Here is a 22,813-nt window from a genome sequence, read left to right as displayed (position 1 = left end):
TGAGTTAAAATTGCAAAAACTAGCTACTTGCAGGGTTAAAACCCATGTTATTAAGTAAAAGAATTGAAGAAGTCGTTATTAGCAACACAATCCTCAATCCCTGGAGAGAAAGATATACGTTCTGATCTACTTTTGTTATTTCGTACAAAAGGTTTTAAGTGTATGAGAGAGATTGACATTGGTATCTTTTGTGTTTGAATTGGACTAAAATATTAATTGTTGTTATAATTTTATGGTTGATGTTAGGTACCAAACCTATAAGCGACCACACAACATATCAAATCATGTTAGTACACATTTGCAAGGCATTTCAAGTGTAACGTCACTTACGATTTACGAAATTGCCAAAACAAGAAAGAAAACAAAAAACAGTGGAAGAAAAGACATATATTAAACCATGCGTTCGGGTTTTGAAGCTGGGAAGATTCCAGTGTACTCAAACGAATCCCTTCCATAAGGATCACCGGATGCTTCCTCGTATGTTGCTGAATCCGCGTTAGGGTTTAATCCCGCAAGCCGCACTATGCTCTCTAGTTCTTGCACCACCTCACTCATCGATGGCCTATCAAATCCCTCTGCCTCCACGCATCTCAAGGCTACATCGACGTACTTCTCGAACCCTTTTATATTCCCGCTGTTTGCGATGATCGTGGTGTCCAGCAATTCTTGCAAGTCGTATAAAGTCCTCGATTTATCCATCTTCTTCTTCACCTCTTTCACAACGTAGCTGCCTCTATCTATAGGACTTTTACCGGTTAATAGCTCAAGCATCACTACACCAAACCCATACACATCGCTCTTCTCAGTCAGTTGATTCGTCATGTAGTACTCAGGATCCAGGTAACCCTAATTTTAAATATTCTGTGAGTTATTTTTATTGTTTATAGAATTCATATATTTAATGATTGATACTTTACTCACCATGGTTCCTTTCACTTGTGTTGTTACGTGAGCTTTTTCAGGGTCTCCCACAAGTTTGGAAAGGCCGAAATCGGCAACTTTTGCGGTTAGATGTTCATCAAGTAATATGTTATTTGATTTGACGTCTCTGTGTATAATTGGAGGATCAGCAAGCTCATGAAGGTAAGCTAAACCCTTCCCTGAGCCAAGTGCTATTTTGAGCCTTCTTGTCCAATCCAGCTTAATCCCATTCTTTCCTACAATTTTTTTTAGGTTCATCAGCACCAAAGAACTAACTAAAAGAAGAAATATTTGATATTTACCTGATAGAGCATCTCTAAGAGAGCCATTGGGTATGTACTCGTATACGAGCATTTGTTCGCTTTGATCAAAACAGAAGCCCAAGAGCTTGACAACATTTTTGTGATGGACCCTTGAAAGAAGCTCAATCTCAGTTTTAAACTCTAACCCTCCTTGCATAGATCCTTGTTGAGCTCTTTTGATTGCTATGAGTTGCCCAGAAGGAAGAACCCCTTTGTACACCTTTTCCAACATCATCATATTAGGATCATAATTTCAACTAATGTCACTGTTTCTTTTTGATCAAAGACACAAACCTGTCCATAACCTCCACCCCCAACATCATTTGCCTCTGAAAACTTGTTAGTACATTTGCTCAGCTCTTCAAAAGTAAAGGCCTTTGCTCCCATTAGTTGTGGAGCATCAGTATTGTTTTTACCCATATCCCACTTGGCTACAACATACAAAAGAGAAGCTGTCAGAATTTTCCATTAGAGAAAAGAGAGGAGTCTTTTCTTGTAGTGCACGTAAACCATTTCTTCTCACCAAAAGGATTAATTTGGTCAGTTGCTTTCTCAGCTCTCTTCTTCTGTCTAAGAGCGTAGATCCCAGCTATAATCAACAACAACAGAAGAACGACAACAGCAACTACTACTCCGATTATAATGCCCTTGTTTACTGACACTGAACCTCCTGTATATGTGGAAAAAAAAACAAAACAAGACAGAGCAAACGAGTCATATTAAACCAATATATGTTTTGTTTGTGTGTGACCAGTTTCATCATACCATAGAATGAAGTACTGTAAGGATTGGCGTTAAAAACATAAGGGCCAAATACGGGAGGAGGCTTATAAGTCTGGTTGCTAAACGCAAAACCAACAAGTGACATTCCCGAATCAGTAAACCTCTCATTTTCGAATGGAAAGACCAAGAGTTCTATTAAAAGATGGTAATCAAGTGGAGTCTCTCGTATGTTACTGATGGCCACAGAGGCTCCCAGATAAATGGGATCCTTCAAGAACTCCTCTAAACTTTGCTGGAGGGATTGGAAGTTGCTGTTGTTGGAATACCCTGAGAAGGAAGGAGACCTGAAGGTTAATGTTCCTGTGAATGGATATGCACAGCGGCACGTAGAGGGACTTGCTTTCCTGCCCTTATCACAGTCACGACGACAGTTTGTTGGGAGGGTAGAAAATGAGGAATTTTTTTGGTCTCCACTGCAGTAGACACTAAGTCGGTTCGCCTCATCTTCACACACTTCATTCTCTGCCAACCTGTGGATATATATATATCAACAAACATAAGTAAGTGACTGAAAATGTTATTAAAAATAAAATGAATTTTTGACGACGAAGATGAACATACAGGACTTGGATGCGGTTATTAGCTGCTGGACTATAAGCACTTATGTCGTTGTTTCGTAGATCCACAAACTCCAACTGTTTGCTATAGTTGGTACCAAAGTCCAATGTTGCGTTTATATGATTGCGCTTTAAGTAACTGCAGTTTAAGAAAAACCATTCCCCAATCAGACCAGATTTTACAACTTTGAGTACTTGACTTCCCAATCAAACTTTCATGTCATATTTGATGACTCACACTGTCTGCAATTGAGCAGGGCTAAAGAGGGAGGTTGGTATTGGACCGTCAAGTTGGATCCCTTCCATCCTTCTGCAGATTAGGTAAACCATTTGCTTTTATTAAGCATACACATGAATATATTTATCGATATACAAATATGTATATTTTATTAAGACAGAGAGAAATGGATCATACAATGTTGCCAAATTGCGTAATGAAGGGATCCATGATGGAATGAGTGATAATGTCATCTTTTCATTATTGCTCACATCTCTGTTATTACAGAAAAATCACATGATCATGGCATTAGATTTATTAATAGTTATGGTTTTTTCTATGAAAAATTTGAGCAAGAAAAGAGGAGTGAAAAATATGGAAACTTACAATGTGTAGAGACTTGTTAAGCTGGTTAAATTTGGAAGAGTACCTGTCAATCTATTGTCGGACAAGTACCTGGAAATGGATTCAAATACAAAAAGACTATTTTACTTCTTCTTTGCATCTTTAGTATCTACAAAACATCTTTAGTTGCTCACTTACAGTTCTTGAAGATCTGTGAGATTATTAAGACTTGAAGGAATTTCTTCAGACAGTTTATTTCTATTAAGTCGTCTGTAATAGAGAAAAGAGCACTTGAGAGATATTTTTGTCAACAAGTTTGGAAAAAAAAAAAACAATTCGAAAAAAGCTCTGTTTTACTACTTACAACACCGTTAGCGTTTTAACGAGGCTGAGGCTGTCCGGTATTTTACCCGTGAACTGGTTATCATCAAATAGCCTATCAATAAAACAAGAAGCAATAGTTAGTTCACTTATTAAGTTACTAATCACAAATCTCACTCATCTTTCATATATACTATGGAACTTACACATGTATCAAAGTCATGTTTGAGCTGAAGAGCTTCTCTGGGATACTATCCGAAAGCTTGTTATTTCCAAAATGACTGCAAGTAAAAGTAAAAGGATACTCAGACTAATTTCATTATTATAATAAATAAATAAAAAAGTGTTATATACAATTATATAAAAGGAAATGGAAAGAATTGGGATTACAAATGCTTAGCTTGATGAAGCATATCAAGTCCAGGTAAAGAAATCCCATCAGAAACCGGAATCTTTCCTTCAATCTGATTGTCAGTTATATCAAACCAATAGAGTTCCGATAACCGTCCAATGGAAGCCGGAATTGTTCCACTAAAGTGATTAGAATTTAGGGAGCTATATGGAGAAAAGACAAATAAATATTAGTTAATGGATTTAGAGAGACTGCAATTGAGACTGTTTATAAAAAATATATAGGGAGCAACAAAATCTTACAGTGTTGTTAGTTTTTCTACAGATCCAATGGACTCAGGGATTTGACCACTGAAACCACATCCCATAAGGATCCTGGAGGGTAAAAAGAGTTTAGTTAAAATATGAGGAGATATATAAAATTTGTACTAGAGGTCTAGCGACATTGGGTTTCCTTACAATCTCTTCAAGTGCTTAAGGTTACCGATACTTGATGGAAGCGCTCCAGACAATCCAGTATTGTAAGACAAATCTCTACAAAGATTGGATCAACAGATGAGAACAAATCCATTAACTATGTAAATATATTAAAAAAAAAAAAAAAAAAGGAAGAAGAAAAGACATACAAGATCTCCAATTCAGACAACGTCGAGATATCGGCAGGAAGGTTTCCTTTCAAGTTAAGGTTGCTTAACATTCTGCAACAAGGAAACAACACAACGTTAAAGTTTCTAGAGGATTATGTTGAAGAAGGAAACATCATATCATATGAATAAACATAGAAAATAAACAAGGTCGTACGTACATTGAAACAACGCGATTATTGTTGTTACATGTAATTCCAACCCAATGATTTCCACAAGGATCAGAACCTTTCCAACTCTTGGATAGCGCAGTCCATTCACTCTTCAGGACTTGTAAAGCAGAAGCTGCACCAACATTGACAATATCAAAAAAAAATAAAAAATTGAAAAATTCTTTTGTTAAAAAAAAACTCTGTTCATCATTATACTTACAATCAGAACCGTCTGTGATTGCAGAAACAGAACAAACTTGGACGACAAGCAAGATCAAGAGCTTAAATAATCCGATTCTTGAACTCATCTTAAGACACACAATGATTGTATCACAAATAATTCAAGAAGAAAGCATGTGGTCTGCACAAGTTATAACGAACTCTAGAAAGTATATTTTAGGCTATATAAAGAGAAGACTTTGAACAATTTAAGTGAAGAAAAATAAAGCAAACAAATAGACAGTGGACAATATAATATAAACTAATGGTTCAACTTAAAATACATAATACTCCTATTGTGGAAGAAGGGTTCAAAGGGGTTGTCCATTGGAAAAAAAAAAAAAAAAAAAAGAAATTTGAATTGTCAATAGGTTTATGTGAAGGAACAAATTATGAAACAAGGACTTGTGACAAAACACCAGTATTCGTTACTCGCTCTTATCTCATTTTATTACATTATAAACGCATAAATCAAATATGTCACAAAACTTAACTAAACTACTTCATATTTTTAATTGTTTCCGCAAAAATGGAAAAAGTCAGCTAGATATTATTTGTTTTCCCAAGAACGTTTCTACTCAAGAAAAGAGAGATTATATTCCTGAAATGTAGAGTAATGGTCAGCGACTATGCAGTGATATAGTTTTTTTTTTTTTTAACAACAACATGCAATAAAGTCGTGGTCATGAGAAAAAATCAGCACAAGCATTTACCAACTTGAGATTAAAAACATATACTAATAGCAACAACAGTGATGCTGATGGTTTAATGATATATCGACAAGTACACCACATGTCAGGCAAGGCACACATTTTTGTGGGATGGATTATTATAAGGTATACTAGAATGGGACTAAATTTGCAAGGAAGTATTTTTCCATAGGGATATTTTGTCTACGAAGAACCTAGACACTGAAGAGATGTAACGCAAATTTCAAAGAAGATTGTGGTTGCATATCCGCAACCAACGCTTAGTAAATAATATCGATACGTAGTGGAACTGGTGGAGAATGCTACAGTAGTGGTCTAGTGGAATATGGCTCGAGAAAGCACTACAAAAAAACAATCAATTTGTTAGGAACATTTGCGAAGGATATAATCCCTCGCAAATTTGCAATAGAATTGCGAGAAATTTATTAGAGCTGTCGCGTTTATAGCAAATTCATCGTAAATTTGCGAGAGATAGCATCCTTACAAATCCGCTGCAAATTTGCAAGGGATATACGAGATATTCGCAAGAAAATTAATATTCTTCGCACATCCATTGCAATTCTCTCGTAAGATTTCTTAAACCAATAAAATACAATTTCGATATTGACTTCCAAAACATGTTAAACATTGAAAATTTTCTTTTATATACAAGTCTACGTATTTAAAAAATTCTAGCACAAATTATGATAATTATTGGATTATTTCCTTTTTCTAAAACAAACTGAAGTATTAATAATATTTAAAAATAATTATGAGTTTTATTAATTTTAAAAAGAGAAAATTTTTCATTGGCTAATATATAATGACAAGGATTACACTTTAGTGACATCTTCCACTTTTGATAAGTTTAGATCCAACGTACCAAATCTTCTCTTTCTTTTTTCTTGTTTTTTTCTTTGTAAACCCTACACCTTCTTTTTCTCTTCTTCTTCTTCTCCTCTCCTGGTCTCGTTTATTCAAAAAACGAAATCTCCTCCCCAGATCTCTTTAACTTGGACACATAACCCTAAATCAATTAACCCATTCGCCATTATCCCTTCTCTTTCCTCAAATCTCTAAGTTCCATCTACAGCCTTCGGCAGTTCAACACCACCACATCTCGAAGGGTTCCGCCGTTGTTCACCACAGCAAATCTTGAAGCTTACGCTGTTCACCACCACCATAGCTCGAAAGTCTCGCCATCGTTCACCACCACTACATCTCAAAGGTTTGTTTACCACCGTCGCATCTGATATCCTCCGTCGTCGCATCTCATATTATCAGCCAACACATCTGATATCCTCCATTGTTGTGTCTTCTCTCTGCCACCACATTCCTGATCTCCCTCACGCTCTCCTCCGCCGACTTGTTCCCAGAGCTTCGCCATCATATCTTCCGCTATTCACCCTCTCCGTCGCAAATCACGTCATCGATACAATACATATATATGTATATATACACATGTATTTTTTTTAAATCATTATTTGTTAGATAAATAAAAGTATTGTCATTTATCATATACACATGTATTTTATTTTTCTATTTTTAATAAAAAATCACTATTTGTTGAATAAAAAAATTATTGTCATTTATTTTGTTAAAATTATTAAATTTTAAATACATTATATAATTTTCGTAAAAAATTTTAATTACTTTTTTTTATAAAAAAATTTATGCTCCCTCGCAAATCTGCAGCAAAAAAATAATTTATTTTCAATCAAAAACAAAAACATAATTATTTTTAAAATTGTGGCAAATGTATAGTAATAACTTCGAGAGATTTACTAGTCAAATTTTGCGAGAGATATGCTGTGGAAAAGTTTTCTCGTAAATTTTGCGAGGGATTTACGAGATTTTAAAATTTGCGAGAAGCAAATTGCGAGGGATTGTTGTTTTTCGCAAATCTCTCGCTATAGGCTATTTGCGAGGGAGTTGCTAAGAAATCTTCCCTCGCAAATTGATTGTTTTCTTCTAGTGAAGAGGATTAGAAAAAAAAAATCGGACGCTTGGTTCAAAGGCCAATCATGAACTTGAGGAACAAAGCAAGTGAAACAATCACCAAGGAACCCAAAACATAGTTATGTGGGCACTAGCTACAAGATCTACAACCATAATTCACCCTGGGTCTTGTAACGGTTTGATAGGATGGTGTATGCTAGGTTGCTAACCCAAAATCTTGATTATTGATTTTTTTTTGTTGATAAAATCTTGATTATTGTTTTTTTTATTATAGAATCTGTATCTTTATTTTGTTTTATTTTAATCTGACCAAGAGTTGTCTTTAAGGTGAAAAAGCTCACTACCAAACTATATTCTACGTACTACAAAAAGCAATAATACCATACCAGTTGTTTTATAAATTTAAAACTGAAATAGTTCTATTAATATTTTCTAAGTCAGTCTAAAAGATTCAGTTCGTTGGTTTTGGTTGTTCTAGTTTACATAAGAGAACCTCTACGTATGTTTCTTCTACTCTTTTGATTCTTTTGTAGTTTATTAACATCTTCCCTTACAAAAATGTTGAAGTATTGGAACCAAATTGTGTGTTCTGTATGAAACAAATCTAATAAAGTTCTCAACAAGAATTAATATATATATATATATATTACACATAGGACTTACTTTTCTTATGTTTGAAAACTGGTGTTTATATTACCAAAGATCGTTTGACAAAAAATATATATATTACAAAAGATCTGGTGGGTTCTTCTGAGCTTGGCTCCATTCCTCTGCTTTATAAACAGTGACCACATAACAGCACATCAAATCATGCTAGTTCACATTCATAAGGCATTTCAATATGAAGTCACTTTCCAAAAAAAAAAAAAAGGAAGACAATCAATCATTGGGGCTCAAGCTTTGAAGCTGGGAAATTCCCACTGTACTGAAACGATTCACTGCCATAAGGATCACCTGATCCTTTGATTGCGTCCTCGTACGTTCTTGAACTTGTTGCTGAATCTGCGTTAGGATTTAATCCCGCAAGCTGCATTATATTCTCAATCTCTTTCACAACCTCACCCATTGATGGCCTATTAACTCCTTCCTCCTCCACACATCTCAGAGCCAGATCAACATACTTCTCAAACCCTTTCAGATTCCCACTACTTGCTATGATCGTTGTGTCCAGCAATTCTTGCAGGTCATACAAATTCCTCGATGTATTCATCTTCGTCTTCACCTCTCTCACCACATATTTGCCTCTCTCTATTGGACTTCTACCGGTTAATAGCTCGAGCATCACCACACCAAAACCATATACATCACTCTTCTCCGTCAGTTGATTTGTCATGTAGTACTCAGGATCCAAGTAGCCCTGAAACCATAGAAAATGTGAGTTGAAAATGTATCTGATGAGAAAAAAACAGAGAAAGGAGGATGATTTATTCTATATTCACCATGGTTCCTTTCACTTGTGTTGTCACATGAGTTTTCTCAGGGTCTCCCACAAGTTTGGAAAGGCCAAAATCAGCAACCTTTGCAGTAAGATTTTCATCAAGTAATATGTTATTTGATTTGATGTCTCTATGTATAATTGGAGGATCAGCAAGCTCATGAAGATAAGCCAAGCCCTTGCCTGAACCTAGTGCTATTTTAAGCCTTCTTGTCCAATCCAATCTAATCCCACTCTTTCCTGCATTACTAACATATTCAGCATCCAAGAACTATCAATAAATCTTCAGAGAAAAATAGAGTTTTGAACCTGAGAGACTGTCTTTAAGAGACCCATTTGAAATGTACTCGTAGACAAGCATTTGTTCACTTCTATCAAAGCAGAATCCCAAGAGTCTGACAACATTCTTATGATGGACCCTTGAAAGAAGCTCAATCTCAGTTTTGAACTCCAACCCTCCTTGCAAAGATCCTTGTTGAGCTCTTTTGATTGCTATGAGTTGTCCATTTGGAAGAATACCTCTGTACACCTGTTTCACCATCATATTTTTGGGATCAGAATTTCAACTTAGTTCATTGCTACTTTTTAATTGAGGTCATATCTTAAGACATAACAAACCTTTCCATAACCTCCACCCCCAACATCATTTGCCTCTGAAAAGTTGTCTGTACATTTCTTCAGCTCTTCAAACGTATAGGCTTTTGCTCCCATTAGCTGTGGAGCACCAATACTGCTCTTACTTGTATCCCACTTGGCTGCAACATGCAAAAGAAAAAGCTGTCAGGATGGTTCCAGTAAAGGGACGAGGCTTTGGTAAGTAGCTTAGTAAACGTTTTCGTCATACCGAAAGGATTATTTTGATCGGTTGCTCTCTCTGCTCTCTTTTTCTGCCTGAGAGCGTAAACCCCAGCTATTGTTAACAACAGTAGAAGAACAATAGCACCAACTACTGCTCCAATGATAATGCCCATGTTTGCTGACTTGGAACCTTCTTCTACATCTGTGGCAAAACAAAGCAGAGCAAATGAACTTATATGGAACCAATATTAAATCTTTTTGATTGTGTAAGATCAGTTTCATCATACCAGAGAACTTCTTGTACAGAGCAGCTTTGAAAATGTAAGGGCCAAATATAGGAGGAGGCTTATAAGTCTGGTTACTAAACGCAAAACCAACAAGTGACATTCCTGTCTGATTAAAACTGTCTCTGCCTAGTGGAAACACCAGGAGATCTATAAGAAGCTGATGATCAGTTTCATTCTCTCTAATGTTCCGGACACCCACTGAGTCTACAGGATAATTGAACTTCTTAAAGAAATCCGTGATTGCCTTCTGTAGGGTTAAGAAGTTGGTTGAGTTGAACAACCCTGAAAATGAAGGAGACCTGAAGTAGAGTGTTCCCATGAATGGATGTGCACAGCGGCACGTGGTACTCGCTTCCATGCCCTGTTCACAGGGAGAACAGTTTGTTGGGAGTGTAGAGAAAGAGGTATTGTGTTGGATTGCTGAGCAGTAACTCGGTCCGTTTCCAGCCTCTAGGCACACTGGGTTATTTGCTAATCTGTGAATATATCAACTGACATAGTTAGTAATAGGTTGAGAAAAAAAAACAAGTCATTTTGGTTTTGTAACAAGGATACATACATTACTTGAAGTTCTTTCTTAGTTGGTTGTATATACTCAGATATTTCATTGTATTGTAAATCCACAAACTCCAACTGGTTGCTAAAGTTGGTACCAAAGTCCAATGTTTCATTTATCTGATTACGTTTTAGGATACTGCACGTAAAAAAAAAAAGTAAGGCATCCCAATCAGTACAGTTTTCATAACTTAAGTTGATGACCAATTTCAAGAATTGTGTGTTGACTCACGCAGTTTGCAACTGAGTAGCACTGAAGAGAAAACTTGGTATTGGACCTGTGAGTTGGATCCCTTCCATCCTTCTGCAAAGGAGAAGACCCTTTGTTCTTAGTAAGTATACAAATAGAGATCAAAAAGAGATAAAGAGAGAAAGGAAGGCTCATACAATGTTGACAGGGAGCGTAGTGAGGAGATCCATGAAGGAATGGGTGAGAAATCCAAAGTGTTATTGCTTACATCCCTGTTACATTACAGTCACATCATGGGATTAGATTGATAAAGTTTGAAGGTTTTGAGAAGGGTAACTAGTGATGGTAGATTGAGCAGCAAAAAAAGGAAGAGAAATATAAAAAAAACTTACAATGTGTAGAGATTGGTCAAGGCGGTTAAATTTGGAAGACTACCAGTAAATTTGTTGTTGGCCAAGTACCTGGAATACATTCAACTACAAACTCGTTTACCTCTTTTCACTTATATCTTACAAATACATAACAAATCTTTAGTTGCTCACTTACAGTTCGTTTAGACTTGTAAGATTATTAAGACTTGAAGGAATCTCTCCAACTAGTCTGTTCCTATCAAGGCGTCTGAAAGAAAGAAAAAACACAAGAGATTAAGGAACGAAAGATGATTAAAAAAAATAATAATAACAAATCTTTTACTACTTACAACACGGTCAACGTGTTAACGAGGCCAAGGCTCTCAGGGATTTCGCCTGTGAATTGGTTTCCATCCAAGAGTCTATCGATAAAACAACAAACAATGCAGTCACTTTACTAGTTACTACTCTCAATCTCTCTGTTTTGTATCTAGTATGAAGGCTTACACATGTATCAAAGTCATGTTTGAGCTGAAAAGTTCTTTTGGGATCTTTCCCGACAATTTGTTTTTCCCAAAATGACTACAAGAGGAAAGTGAACAATTAGTATATTAAAGGAGTGGTTATAATACTCGAAAAGGAAAGAATTGGGAAATATATATAGTACAAATGCTTTTGACCAAAAAAAAATATATATATATATATATAGTACAAATGCTTAGTTGCAAGAAGCATGTCAAGTCCAGGTGAAGAAGTCCCATTAGAAACTGGAAGCTCTCCCTCGATCTGATTGTCAGCTATATCGAACCAATATAGTTTCGATAACCGTCCTATGGAAGCCGGAATCGTTCCACTAAACTTATTCAAATTCAGGGAGCTGTATGGAGGAAACACGAATTAATACTAATGGGTTAAGAAAATGCAATTGATAGCTAGGAGACTGCTTATAAACAAAATCTTACAGATATATAAGTTCTTTTAGAGAACCAATGGACTCAGGGATTTCACCACTGAAACTACATCCCACAAGAATCCTGGAGAGTAAAAGGGAGTTAGTAGATAAGACAAGGAGATGTGTATATAAGTTGTACTAGAGATCTCACGATATTGTGTTTCCTTACAAGCTCTTCAAGTTCTTAAGGTTGCCGATATTTGGTGGAAGTGGTCCGGACAATCCAGTATTGTATGACAAATCCCTACAAAAGATTGGATCATAAGATGAGAGAACAAAAATCATTTTTAATGTGAAAGGGAAAGAAAAAAAATAGAAAGTAGAAGAAAGACATACAAGATCTCCAATTCAGACAAGAAAGATATATCAGCAGGAAGCTTTGCTTCCAGGTTAAGATTACCTAGTGATCTGCAATAAGCACCAACACAACGCTTAAAGGTCGGCAAGGACTATTGGAAGAAGCCAAACAAACCAAAAGAAATCGAGTTTCTTACATTGAAATGACGCGGTCATTTCGACATTTAATCCCAACCCAATTGGTTCCACAAGGATCAGAGCCTTCCCAACCATCAGGAGAACTGGTCCATTCGCTCTTCAGGCCACTTAAAGCAGAAGCTGCACCATATGAAAACCATTAGGAAAAATTATGCTGCTTGTATCTGCATATATATATATATATATATATATACATAAACTTACAGTCTAAAGTATTTGTGAGCGCAGATACAGAACAAATGTGGAAGAAAAGCAAGATCAGGAGCATAAACGCTCCAGTTCTTGAACTCATCTTCAAAACCCACAAAGATCCTCTTACCTCTTCCTCTGTTTTTTCTGATTGTACCTCAAAAATTATCTTAAGAAGAAAGCATGTGGTCTACACAAAGGTTTGAGTAATCTCTTAAAAAATATTGACAACCTCGCTCTCAAAACATGTAGACAATAATGTTAACAAAAAGGAAGGAGAAGAAAGAAGACTTTGAACCAATCGAGTGAAAAAAGTATATAAAAACAAGAAAAGAGGGAGAGGACCATAAACAAAAAAACTTGGTCAACTCAGAAACAGCTGATAATGGGATTTTAAAGACACAAGGTTTAGGTTTGGTACATGGATTTGTCAATAGTGTAATGGGAAGGAACAAATTATGAAACAATACATTTAAAAACACATATGAGTTGTCTTGATGCGAAACTATTGTGGGACCTTTATTTATTTCACTGTATTAAATATACTCATTATTGATTTCAACACAATCACAAAACATATACTAGTATATATCTAAAAACTTCAAAAACATAAGAATAAGATATGATTTGTTGACCCTAAAAAGTTTGATCTCATAAAAGAAGAGAGAGTTGTGGTCATCGACTATGAGAAGTGATATGTTTTTTATAACAACCAACAGTAGAGTAGATAAAGTCATGGTTGACGGTCGTTGCCTATATGGAGCACAAGCATTTACCAACTTGATATACTAATCCTAATGGCAACAATGATGATTTGATGAAAGATTGACCAGTTACTCTTAAATTAATCATTGAATAATCTAGTGGGTAATGTAAAACCACAAATGTATAAAGTTGATGGCCCCCCACCGTTAAGAGAGAAATATCAGAGATGTGTACCCAATTGGATCTAGTAGCTTACAAGGACGTCTCAACCCTTTTAGCAAGGTAAACTAAGAAGAGAGTACAATGTAGCAGGAGGACAACAACAACTAGAAAGTGTCAAAGTGGAGAGACGTTGATAAACAGGGATATAATGGTAGTAGGATCAAGCTATTTGATGTATGCCAAGATAATGTTTTTGTCGATTAACTTTGATAGAGAATGAAAATGTTGGTGTCCACAGAACACTCACGTAATGACGTGTTTTTTGGGGGATACATATATAAATACTCTACGTGTTAAGTACGTGTGAATATAAGGTCACCATTTACATTTGTTAAAAGCTTCAAATTTGTTTGTTTCATTATGCCTTAATTATTTGTTAGGAACTTGGAATAAATCTATGTGGCCTTCGAGTCAACAGACACAACGAATTTTAATTTGTAGGTTTCAGCTTTCAGCTAATAGTATTTTACTATTTTTGTAGTTCCAAACTAATTTTTTGAAAATAACCTGAAAAATATATAAAATATCAGAAAATAATTAAAATACAAAAAAAAAAACATTGGAGTTATATCCGAAGTCCAAACATACTAAAAAATAACCAAAACAGATATCCAAAAACTTCGGAAAACAGCTAAAAATTAACCAAATTAACCGGATCAAAACTAGATCAAACCGAATTTTCTGGTAATTATGGATTGCACAGAATAGAATAGAATCGAATCGAATCGGAAGCGTCTTAAATACCGGAATGCCCTAAAAACCTATGGGAAATTCCTATGATCTCAACAACTTCAAAAAAAGATCAACAAGAAATGTGGAAAACTCCTGGGTAATATATTTTAAACATGTCTTATACAAGCATAATATCACAAGGAAGATTGCAATTTATAAATTAGGGTTATTGTTTGGAGTTATAAAGTTTATGTATGGCAGCTGTTCTGTTAACCAGGATGAAACAGAGACATCTATTCTGTATAACGCTAATCAATTAATCTAAAGTCTGAAGAGTGAAGGTACCTGCATTTCTTAAAGAGTCTCATACTTGGATTTGAAGCAGAGACATCTGTTCGACTCTGAACTCCGCATTTGGACCTCAAGACGCGAGATAGTGTAACAATCGGGATTGATCATTGCATATTAGATATATTAATTCCGGTTATTTAGAAGATTTGGTTAACTCCTTCGTGAAACTCCAGAACGTGACTTCTTTGTTTCCGATTAACCGGAACAATATATCTAACATTGAGATTACAGTAACCGGACATAGCTTCCGATCTTCTCTGGAAATCGCTTCTCCCTCGCCGCCTGAATTGATTTCTCTATTGTCGGTGTCTCCGATGATCGCCTCTCCCAATTATATGGGCTTATTGGGCTTTTTTTACTTTAATTTCCTTGGTTCTGTTGGGTTTCTTTATGGGCTACTTGCCTTTACCCCACTATCATATTAAACATGAGTAATTTACTCTAATCTTTAATTGGCATTTTAACACCATGTTTTGGGTTTCATGTAAGGTAAATTATACGACTTTTAATCCTTTTTCGTTTAAATTGAGGACTCGAAGATAATTTTGGACTAATTAGAGTGAAGAAATCTTTTTGGATTTGTTTATTTCAATTTTGTTGATCTTTTTGGTGTTTTGGGAGAGCCTACTACTGGTGAACTAGAATGTTGGTGACATGTTAAGTAGTCCCGATCAGTTTCTTTACTATTGCTCGGTAATCATAGTTTTAGTATTAAAGATTTTCTACTATGATCTCTATGACTTTTTTTTTTTTTTTTTTTTTGTCACAAATGATCTCTATGACTCTATCCATCAAATTATTTTGTTATTAAGCCAAAGCCTTACGCTTATATCATCAGCTTATGCTTTCATGTAGGCCAGTCATCAGTCATGGGAGTTGTTTCGTCATGGTCATCCTTTTTTTAGACAAAAAGAAAAGCTCTAGTTAATTTGATTTATTAAAGAAACTTTAAGCCAATGCATCTGGTTTCTTCTTTTAATTTGATTTATTAAAGAAACTTTAAGCCAATGCATCTGATTTTTTTTCCTCTAACTAGCTAGTTAATTAGTCTTGGAAAATGGTTAACACATTAATAGTTATTTTTCTTGGCTTAGTGCCTTTAAACCTTTTACTAGCTTTAGAAACAACTCAATTGTAAAACCTTGCAAGCTTAATTCACTTGAATCTCTCCAATATGGAACGTATATCATGTTCCTTTCGTACTGCATTGATTACTCTATTTGTTTTTAACTTGTGATATTTTGAGTAACGCAACAGACAAACCATTACAATCGCCATAATAATCATCTTATCTATACTATTAATCAGTACTTGTTACCATCCCCCTAAATTGTGGTTGAAATGAAACGGTGAGACTCTCTCGTAAGTACGTTACTCTCACGTGTTAATGCCCTCCTCTATTACTCTTTCTTTTTGTTTTTCTTTTAATTCATTTTATTTTGTTTTTTTTTTATGCTTTGGGAGAACCTACTAGTGGTGAATTCAGTTGTTGGTGCATGTTAAGTAGTCCCGATCAGTTTCTTTACTAGTGCTCGGTAATCTTTGGTATCTAAATGTTCTACTATTGATCTCTATCCATCAAATTATTTTGTTGTTAAGCCAAGCCTTACGCTTATATCATCAGCTTATGCTTTCATGTAGGCCAGTCATCAATCATGGGAGTTGATCGTCATGGTCATGTTCATCCCTTTTTTTTGTCGTACTCATCCCTTTTTGAGACCAAAAAAAGCTCTTTGGAACAAGTCTTCTTTTGATTTGATTTATTAAAGAAACTTAAAGCCAACGCATCTGATTTTTTTTCCTCTAACTTAACACATTAATAGTTATTTTCTTGGCTTAGTGCGTTTAAACCTTTTACTAGCTCTAGAAACAACTCAATTGTGAAACCTTGCAAGCTTATTTCACATGAATCTCTCAAATGTGGAAAGTATACTATGTACCTTTCGTGCTGTATTGATTACTCTGTTTGTTTCTAACTTGTGATTTTAGTAACGCAGCTGGTCCAACAGACAAACCATTACAATCGCCATAATAACCATCTTATCTACTATCAGTCAGCACTTGTTACCATCCCCCTAAACTGTGGTTGAAATGAAACGGTGAGACTCCCTCCCAAGTACGTTACTCTTAGATGTTAATGCCCTCCTTTCTTTTGCTCTAAACCTCACTGGTGCAGAAATTTTCTTCCTTGGCTCTCTTAATCATATCCTCTTGAATTTTTTTTAATTTATTCCCAACATATTTGTAATTTTCTTCTCCTTAAAAGCTGATGCTTCTTCTGTAGCCAACCAACTCTCATCACAACATTGAGAAAATAGAATCTTCAAATAAAGATGGATGAACATAAAACCCCACTCTTGTCTAATGATCAATCATCATCATCATCATCATCATCATCATCATCCGTGGTGGCTTCATCTTTGAAATGGGTATTGAAAGTTGTGATGTCTGTGATATTTGTGACTTGGGTTGTGTTCCTTTTGGTGTACCCTGGAACACTCGGCGATCAACTCGTCGCAAAATGGAATGCTCTCTCCTCCAAAAGTCTCTATGGCCTCACAGGTTACATTATGTACCATCACTTTTGCTTTGTTTTCTCCGATAATTGTTTACCATCTCATAATTGTCTAAAATTTGCAGGAAGCTTGTTCCTAATTTTTAGTGGTCCGATTCTTGTTATCTCCGTCTTAGCTTCTCTCTATCTCATCATCTCTGGGGAAGAGAAGGTCTTCACCAAGTAAGTTTGGTTTGAGATTCTTTAAACTATTTCATTGAGTTGAATGTCACATACAGTGGTAAAGCATATTATAATATAAACCTTTAAGTAACTGTATAATGATATTGTTGATGATAACAAAGTTACATTCTTTTTGGTTTCTGTTCTTCCATAAACGTGTGATTTGGTGATTGTGAAGGAAGAAGATATCGAAATTCCCAAGGTTAAGGCTATGGACATTTCCTGTTCTTGTGGATGGACTATTTGGAGTTGTTTCTGCAGCTGAGTTTCTTGGGATTTTGGTCTTCTCTGTTTTCTTCCTCTGGGCTATATATGCTTATGCCTTGAGGAACCTCAGCCTTGTTGAATTATTCCATGTGCTTCCTGTCGAAAAAAGGTTCTTTTAACTCATTTCCTTCTTTTTTGTTTCAGCTTTGTTTTTTTTTTTTTTTTTTTTTTTGTCTCATACCAATCATTATTTGTGTTGTGTGTGTTCAGGGTTTTTCTGCTGGAGGTAACGGGTATGCGTTTTGGAATGATTGGATTGTTGGGTATGGTGTTTTTGTTTCTTCCAATCTCCAGAGGTTCAGTTCTTCTCCGTCTGATCGATATCCCTTTCGAGCATGCTACAAGATATCATGTTTGGCTTGGTCATACCATTATGGCTTTCTTCACCTTACATGGCCTCTGTTACGTTGTTGGATGGACCATTCAAGGTCAACTTTTAAAGAGTGTAAGGTTTCTCTAACATCATCTAATCTTGACATGATAGTAAGGCCTAGTTTATTGAATAATAATACCAATAGGTTTTGAGATGATGTTATCACACACACAGTCTTATTTATATTTTTTACTGTGTTCTATATTAAAGTTTAATTATCACTACTTATTCCTCTCAGTTATTTGAATGGGAAGCTAATGGAATTGCTAATTTACCTGGAGTTATTACTCTAGTGGCTGGTTTACTGATGTGGGTCACGTCGCTTCACACCGTGAGAAAGCTTTACTTTGAGCTCTTCTTCTACACCCATCAACTATACATTGTCTTTGTGGTCTTCTTGGCACTTCACGTTGGTGAATTCTTGTTCAGTATAGTTTCTGGAGGAATATTTCTTTTCATTCTTGACCGTTTCTTGAGGTTCTGCCAATCCAGAAGGACTGTAGATGTAATCTCTGCAAAGAGTCTACCCTGTGGAACTCTCCAACTAGTCCTTTCGAAACCACCAAGTAACAACTCTGTTTAATCTCTCTCTGCCATTTACCTCTCTAATCTAAAAGCATTTTACTGACTTCGTTCCTCTCCGATTTTTTTATAACCAGATATGCGATACAATGCGCTTAGCTTTATCTTTCTTCAAGTGAGGGAACTATCAGGCCTACAATGGCATCCTTTCAGTGTTTCATCAAGCCCTTTAGATGGGGACCATCATGTTACGGTTCTCATAAAGGCTCTTGGTGGATGGACTGCAAAGCTTAGGGACCAGTTGTCAAATATATATGAGGCAGAGAATCAAGACCAGCTCATTTCTCCTCAGTCATATCCCAAAATCACAACTTGTGTGGAGGGACCTTATGGCCATGAATCTCCATACCACTTAGGGTAATGCGTTTTTAAGTCTACTTGAACTGTTTCAATGCAATAAGCTTTAGCTTGACTCAAGAAAGGTTTATTGCTGCGTGCAGGTATGAGAACCTGATCTTAGTAGCAGGAGGAATCGGGATCACGCCATTTTTTGCCATCTTAAGTGATATCCTACACCGTAAAAGAGATGGGAAACCTTGTTTACCGAGTAAGGTTTTAGTTGTCTGGGCCATTAAAAACTCAGACGAGCTCTCTATTCTCTCAGCAATTGATATACCTTCCATTTGCCCTTCCTTCTTTAAGAAACTAAACCTTGAAATTCACATCTATGTCACACGACAATCCGAGGCTCTCTTGGTAAGTCTAATTACATGTATAAGATTTTTTGGTATCTGCAATGGGTCTTATTTAGTTTGTTGATCTCTGCTTTGTTTCATGGTTATAACAGGAAGATGGGATGGTTCACAAGGTGGTGCATCCTTCTGTCAAGCCAAAACAAACCAACGGGTGTCCCATGTCGGTTCTAGTAGGTACAGGGGATAACATATGGTCTGGACTGTACCTAGTTGTTTCCACCATTGGGTTTATTGCAATGATCACGTTGTTGGACATCTTTTACATAAACAAATACAACATAACGACATGGTGGTACAGGGGACTTCTGTTTCTTGTTTGTATGGTTGCAAGTGTGCTGATTTTTGGAGGTCTTGTGGTTATTTTCTGGCATCGCTGGGGTCACAAAACCAGTCAAGTGGAAGCAAATGGCAATGACAACGTAGCTTTGAATGTAGAAGAACCCCATAATCCATCTGCAGAAGAGCTCAAAGGCTTGGAGATAGCAGAAGATGTCCAGAGTTACACCACGATGCGTTATGGCACCAGACCGGATTTTAGAGGTACAGTTTTGAAGATTCAGATTACGGTTTATAGATTAGTAGATTAAGATTACAGTTTTATACATTTAGATTACAAAAAAAATAACGTTACTATCTTGTGATTGCAGAGATATTTGAGTCGTTGAATGGGAAATGGGGAAGTGTGGATGTTGGAGTGATAGTATGCGGTCCAGCGGCTCTTCAGGTGACCGTAGCCAAAGAGATACGGTCACATAGCATCTGTCGATCGGCGAATCATCCTCTCTTCCACTTCAACAGCCACAGTTTCGATCTCTAGGCTAGTTAAGCTTTCAAGAGGCAAGAACATTATATGATAATGTGAAGTAAAAGTATATCTGTATAGTTTAGATAAGGGTACCCTTTAGATAATCGCAGTCTGTATGTATTAAAGAAACAGCTATGGTTGATATGTGTATGTTTTTATCTTTCAATTTTTTATGTATAAGAACAAGTAATCAAAATGTATGAGCATGCATCTTCTACTGGTATTCATTTGTACATTGGGGACATATAAAATATAATTAAATGCAAGCTGATAAGGCATAAAATTACATAGCTGGGCATATTATTTATTATTATTATTTTTTTGGATTTTTCTTTATAAATTGAGATATATTCATATTTTAAAAAATCATTAGTCGTTGAATCGAGAACAATTCTGGAGGTGACACATCAATTAAAATCAATAGCCTATCAAAATATAAGAATTAATACAGCTCACCCAAAAAATTGCCAAGCTCGAACATAAACAAAAATTGTCGTCCATGAAAATCACTAAATATCTCGATTCCAACTTCTTCTTTCTAACGCTGCAATTTGAAAGCATAAAAATCTTCTTAAGCTAGAGCATAATACTTCTTCTCTCCGATGAAAATCTATTTCATGATGACTCAATTTCATCTTCTGCTTTCTTATTCGATTTCTAATTTGATTTAAAGCATATTATGCTTTCTTCTCCGATGAGAATCGATTCACATTGCCTTGTGCTTGATTTATTCTGGTAAGAGCATGATCTACTTTGAGTTGCTAGGTAACAAATTTGGTCAGAAGAAACGGAAGTAATAAACAGAAATTTTCATCTTTGCTACATCTTCTCCGATTTGAGAATTGAGAGATGGATGGTAAACTCCGATTTGTTAGCCTCTTTTTGTATTAGTTCTCAGTCACTCACGTCGTCCTCAATGCTTGTGTTAAACTTCAATAATCCTCTGTCTATTCATTCTCATTTCCTAGATTTTTTTCTAATATGTTTGTGTAGCAATTCTTAGTACAATAGATTGATCCAGAAAAATAGATATGATGTGATTTGTTTAAAATTATTATCGTATGTTACAATTGAGGTTCTTTAAGGGTTTATGATTAGGGTATATTCAAAAACTGGGTTTACAAGAAGAGAAAACTGGGTTCCAAGTAGCCTCATTGGTATTGATTTGGGTCTTTATCGCTTATCTGTTGACATTAAAAGAGTAACTAACATTTCGAATGCTGGTCCATTTGTCATTTTTCTTAATTGTTAACTGCATATGTGTGTTTAGCACTTGACTTGTCTTTACATGTTGGTCCTATTTTTCTGGCTATTTTCCCTCCAAAAAAACATGATTTCTGACTTATGCTTATATTTTGTCCTTATACAACATTAACGTGAGAACATGATGATGTGGGTATTTGTCTATGGATCTCTTGTGTGGATCCCATGATTTCACTATGATGAGAGAGTGTTAGGTTTCATCAAGGGATATAAATGTGTCAATGACTTTGGTAACTCTATAGTCTTTGTTTAAGGATTTCACTACGAAGCCGCAAAACAAGTCACATACCAAACCGTAATTGTTTAATCTGAGTTTAGTCTAGAGCATAGTGTTTAATGTCCGGTAGATATCTCATCTGGTTTAATGGTATATATTGAGAAGCAGTAACATGTTTTGCCTTATTACACAGGTGGGGTCCAAGATGTTCTTAGGGGTCACTGCATCAGTGACAAGCTGGGGTGCATATGAGACTTGCTGCCCTATAAATAATAGGAATGGCGAACTAGAACCTCATCCTTTAATGGGTTGATGTATATTTGTCCTATTCGTAAAGACCCCGACCTTGCGTCAGGAAAAGTGGAAACCGGTTCTACACCGTAAAGGAATTGTGTGCCCAATCACTAAACCAATCTTTAGTCAATAGGAGCCCTACTTCCCTCGACCTCATCACTTTAATTGTTGCGCAAGTATAATCTTGGAGGACTTCCCAATACTTGCCAAGGTCTTTACTACTGTAATGTCGTAAGTGGAGTCATTAGAGGAGCTTTGGAAATGGTCAGTCTCCTTTTTATTCCTATTTTTATGTTACATAAATTGCGTTTTTCAAACTTCTCATACAAACAGACTCCCTAGAAAATGAAAATGACCTTCTCTTACTCCTCAATTACCATGTGTAGAAGAACATCTTTGGGCTGAGTGCTTATGTTCTTTTATCCGTCTCCACAATGATCATGTTTCGATGATATGGACGTGTGATGTTCTTCGAGGGGATGATGTTGCAGGAGAAGCTACTGAAACAAGTCTTCCAACTATTTAGATGAAGCATTTGTTGATATATGTGTCTAAGCAAAACAAAATTGCATATAGTTAATGAATTGATATATGTATATTTAGATGAAGCATTCATTGCATTTTCACGCTCAAAAGTATTTATCAAAATATGCAAAACAGTCGCAAACAACAATTAAAGAGAAATCAAAACATCTTCGGACAATAATATAATTGCTAATGTATCTAAAAGATTCAAACAATTTTAATTTAATTTTGATTGCAGATATAAACCTATATCATTAACAGATGAATTGTTATTTAAAATGATAATGAATTTGCTATTTCTTAAAGTGTTTTCATTTTAAATGTCCTAAAACAAGAGTCAACTAGCTAGGAATCGAACCATGCATTATATTGGTTGGAAACAAGTAAACCGCAT

General features: G+C 35.7%; 3 protein-coding genes and 1 long non-coding RNA gene across 8 annotated transcripts; 2 read left to right on the top strand and 2 right to left on the bottom strand.

The window, feature by feature from the left end:
* Positions 1–258: 258 nt before the first annotated feature.
* On the bottom strand, positions 259–4,970 carry LOC104725478 (putative leucine-rich repeat receptor-like protein kinase At5g49770). Its single transcript, XM_087471732.1, has 19 exons — positions 4,814–4,970; positions 4,603–4,726; positions 4,424–4,495; positions 4,257–4,331; positions 4,101–4,172; positions 3,837–4,001; positions 3,653–3,727; positions 3,490–3,561; positions 3,324–3,395; positions 3,168–3,236; positions 2,979–3,056; positions 2,802–2,873; positions 2,568–2,702; positions 1,989–2,476; positions 1,747–1,893; positions 1,518–1,654; positions 1,224–1,443; positions 922–1,157; positions 259–846 (listed from the first exon to the last, which is right to left on the bottom strand). Exons 1-19 carry the CDS (start codon positions 4,899–4,901, stop codon positions 391–393), a joined length of 2,853 nt encoding a protein of 950 aa, XP_087327858.1. The 5' UTR covers positions 4,902–4,970; the 3' UTR covers positions 259–390.
* Positions 4,971–8,123: 3,153 nt separating this feature from the next.
* On the bottom strand, positions 8,124–14,968 carry LOC104725476 (leucine-rich repeat receptor protein kinase HPCA1). Of its 4 annotated transcripts, none has more exons than XM_010444142.3 (19): positions 12,727–14,968; positions 12,522–12,642; positions 12,364–12,435; positions 12,197–12,271; positions 12,038–12,109; positions 11,788–11,952; positions 11,583–11,657; positions 11,426–11,497; positions 11,272–11,343; positions 11,118–11,186; positions 10,923–10,997; positions 10,768–10,839; positions 10,540–10,674; positions 9,981–10,456; positions 9,740–9,895; positions 9,514–9,650; positions 9,205–9,424; positions 8,900–9,135; positions 8,124–8,817 (listed from the first exon to the last, which is right to left on the bottom strand). In XM_010444142.3, exons 1-19 carry the CDS (start codon positions 12,812–12,814, stop codon positions 8,344–8,346), a joined length of 2,862 nt encoding a protein of 953 aa, XP_010442444.2. In that variant the 5' UTR covers positions 12,815–14,968; the 3' UTR covers positions 8,124–8,343. The 4 variants fall into 4 exon arrangements, with proteins under 4 accessions (XP_010442444.2, XP_087327980.1, XP_087327981.1 ...); XM_087471854.1 differs by having other exon boundaries at positions 14,656–14,968; XM_087471855.1 differs by having other exon boundaries at positions 12,179–12,271; positions 12,727–13,154.
* A 1,147-nt stretch (positions 14,969–16,115) lies between these two features.
* Positions 16,116–20,343, top strand: LOC104725475 (ferric reduction oxidase 7, chloroplastic-like). Its single transcript, XM_010444141.3, has 12 exons — positions 16,116–16,206; positions 16,303–16,335; positions 16,659–16,760; positions 16,946–17,223; positions 17,302–17,398; positions 17,577–17,774; positions 17,876–18,110; positions 18,277–18,604; positions 18,698–18,977; positions 19,061–19,316; positions 19,408–19,855; positions 19,963–20,343. The coding sequence occupies exons 4-12, from the start codon at positions 16,995–16,997 to the stop codon at positions 20,130–20,132; spliced, it is 2,241 nt and encodes a 746-aa protein (XP_010442443.2). The 5' UTR covers positions 16,116–16,206; positions 16,303–16,335; positions 16,659–16,760; positions 16,946–16,994; the 3' UTR covers positions 20,133–20,343.
* Positions 20,344–20,564: 221 nt separating this feature from the next.
* On the top strand, positions 20,565–22,514 carry LOC147935193 (uncharacterized). 2 transcript variants are annotated; one of them, XR_015573141.1, is made up of 3 exons: positions 20,565–20,855; positions 21,794–22,158; positions 22,281–22,514. It is a non-coding gene; the product is annotated as an uncharacterized LOC147935193 (long non-coding RNA). The 2 variants fall into 2 exon arrangements; XR_015573142.1 differs by having other exon boundaries at positions 20,587–20,976.
* The last annotated feature ends 299 nt before the right edge of the window (positions 22,515–22,813 follow it).

This window comes from Camelina sativa, chromosome 11 (genome assembly GCF_030686135.1).
Source record: "Camelina sativa cultivar CO46 ecotype springtype chromosome 11, ASM3068613v1".
NCBI classification, from domain to species: domain Eukaryota; kingdom Viridiplantae; phylum Streptophyta; class Magnoliopsida; order Brassicales; family Brassicaceae; genus Camelina; species Camelina sativa.
This window is presented reverse-complemented; position numbering and strand designations above follow the sequence as displayed.